The sequence below is a fragment of the Microtus ochrogaster genome, linkage group LG5 (genome assembly GCF_000317375.1).
Source record: "Microtus ochrogaster isolate Prairie Vole_2 linkage group LG5, MicOch1.0, whole genome shotgun sequence".
Lineage (NCBI taxonomy): Eukaryota > Metazoa > Chordata > Mammalia > Rodentia > Cricetidae > Microtus > Microtus ochrogaster.
This window is the reverse complement of record NC_022031.1, coordinates 24232517-24235194: the sequence shown is the minus strand read 5'-3', so window position 1 is coordinate 24235194 and position 2678 is coordinate 24232517. Positions and strand designations below refer to the sequence as shown.

At 38.3% G+C, this 2678-nt stretch overlaps 1 protein-coding gene across 1 annotated transcript in view; it reads right to left on the bottom strand.

Annotated features, from left to right (window-relative positions):
- Positions 1 to 2678, bottom strand: part of Mms22l (MMS22 like, DNA repair protein) — a 110069-nt gene that overhangs the window by 66766 nt on the left and 40625 nt on the right. The window contains exon 14 of the mRNA XM_026786734.1: positions 1167 to 1676. Within this exon, the coding sequence (XP_026642535.1) occupies positions 1167 to 1676 (510 nt within the window). The remainder of the gene's footprint in view (positions 1 to 1166; positions 1677 to 2678) is intronic.

The following is a 2678-nucleotide window of genomic DNA, read 5'->3' as shown; positions in this document are numbered from 1 at the left end:
GACCTCTAAGCCATCTCTCTACCCTCCCAAACCCTACTTCTACATACAAGTTCTCATCAACTTTTCAGCAACTGTGACTACAGAGTGATAAATTTCACTTACTGAGGAACATATACTTAACTGGACCTGGTGGTTCATACTTTTAATCCCAGCACTAGGGAGGCAGAGGGAAGCATATCTCTGAGTTTGAGGTCGGCCTGGTCTACAGAGTGATTTCCCGTACATTCACGGATACAGAGAAAAAAAATCCTGTCTCGAAAAACCCCAAAACAAAGACATTAAAAAAAAAAAGACCCCACATATTCAAAAAGTAAAACTTACAAAATGGCAAAAATTCAACAAATATTATAACTACAGTTTGTATCCATCATTAAGACATGTTCTCAGTACATCTGTAAATTAATACATCTGTACAATTAGTATGGACCTAAAAACATAAGCCTTGTATATGCTATTTGTTAAAACCAACACATTAATTTCAGAATATACAGACACGGAAGGAAATATTTTAAGCACTTTTACGATTCAAATAATCTTTCAGCTACAACTTAAAGACACTGTTTAAAATAATAGTACAATATGGAAGGTGGAGAGATGGCTTCCAGGTAAAAGTCTTTATTGTGCAAACCTGATAACCTGAATTTGACCTGCAGATTGTGCAGTGGAAGGACAGAAGAAATGACTCTTAAAAGTTATGCTGTGACCCCCCATATATATGTCATAGAACGTGCATGCTCATTCACATCCGTGCATCACACACACTCTCTCTCAAATAATAACAATAATAAATATTAAATTAAATAAAGTAATACACGATAGCCCAAGTCCCCTATGGGAACAAAATTCCATGAGCTTCTATAAAAGTCACCTCAAAGTTGAACTCAAGGTCTTGTTCAGAATAGCACACCTCTTTTGGTAATCACACACTTTTCAGAGAGCCAGCACAGATGGAAGGTCTAAATACAAGGTTCTAGAATCACAAGAGGGTTGCTCTCACTTCACTGTTGTTGCTGTGTCTCAATAAAAGATTTCTTGTGAAGAACTACTGTTTGAAAACTAATGACTTCTGCCAACGTAGTGGAAAACTAAGCCCTTTCATCTACTTGTATGTATCTAAGTATGCCCAAAGTGAAGCTCATCAGTAGTATACTTCATTGGAAACATACCTGATTCTGGCCAGAACAGCTTGTAGAAAGTTCAGCACTGTTCTAAGTTCAGATTCTCGACAGGCTCGCAGTAACATGCTAAATCCATCATTGAGAAGATGCTCATGAGAAGGATATAAGCAACAGCTGGTCTCAAATACTTCTTGAACACCATCAATATAGATGGAAAGAAGTGTCCATAGTGTATGTCTCTGAACCATTTCATCATTCTTAGAAACCAAGAATTCCTTTGCTTTCTCTTGGAACTCACATGACAATTTCTCGGCCCAAACGCCAATGTCCAGATTTTTCTGTACATACATCAGGAGGAATGCCATCTGACCCTTCCAAACAAGGGCTCTATGAGATGACGTGGAGGCAGGCTTGAGGAAACGAAGAAGGTCTAAAACATGGCTTGCTACATCTTCTATCTCTGCAACAGCTGCTAACAGTAGAAAAAGACAGAAAAAGTTCTGGAGGCCAACTTCAGTTAGTTCTTCCATCCTTTTTTGATGAAACTTAGAATATATTCTATAAAACATGAAAATTAGTAAGATTATTTCATTAACTAAAATCTATCATTTAAAAATGCTTTCCTCTAATATTTATGATACAGCATCATTATAAGATACAGCTAATTATTTTGTGTGGTATATAAATGTATACAAGGTTATGTGTACACATATGCAGGTGTTTGTTAACACATACATATGGAGGCCTGAGGTTAGCATCAGGTATCATCCTCAAATGGACCCCTCTTTGATATAGTGCCTCTCACTGAATAGTTTCTATTTTCAGCTAATCTAGCTAGTCAGCTAGGGATCTACTGTATGTACCTCTCAAGGGTTATGATCATGCCAGCCTCTGTATCTACCCACACAAATGACAAGATTCTAATTCCTGTGGAGACCCAAAAATGTGAGTCTATTCCACCTTGTCTGAAAGTCAGAGAGCTTGAGCTTATTTTGTTGATAACAGGTGTGGCTATACACCCTGACCTACCATGGTGTGAGATTATTTCATGTTCTGGACATTAAGATGACTCATAGAGGTAGATCTGCTCCACCCTGATCAAAGGTCAGAGAATTCAAGCATACTTCTGCTCTGTCTTTTGAAATAGGTGGTCTGACTTAGGGAGTGATTGCCTGCAGGATACTTGGTCTAGGGTGAGCTCACTGCCCAAACATCAAATACTTTACTCTGGAATTAATGGCTTTTTTGTATCTCAAGTTTTGGAGCAAGTAACCATTCTGGTTGTCCTTTGTATCATGTTAAAGCAGTCTTTTGTCTTCTTCCTTCCCTTTTTTATTAGGGTATAAAAGTATATGGAAAATAAAATTAGGCAAACTGAAAACTCAGGAAGAAATTCAGCATCCAGTATTTGCTGACTTGCGCTCACTGTCTTGTGTATCTGTGTTTCTTTCTCATCTCTCTTCCTCCTACTTCACATTTCTAATCCTCAGGGTCCCACCCTGGAAGGCACAAAGCTACCTGGGCTAGGATGGTGGTAGAAGTCACCCCAAAAAAGGTGCC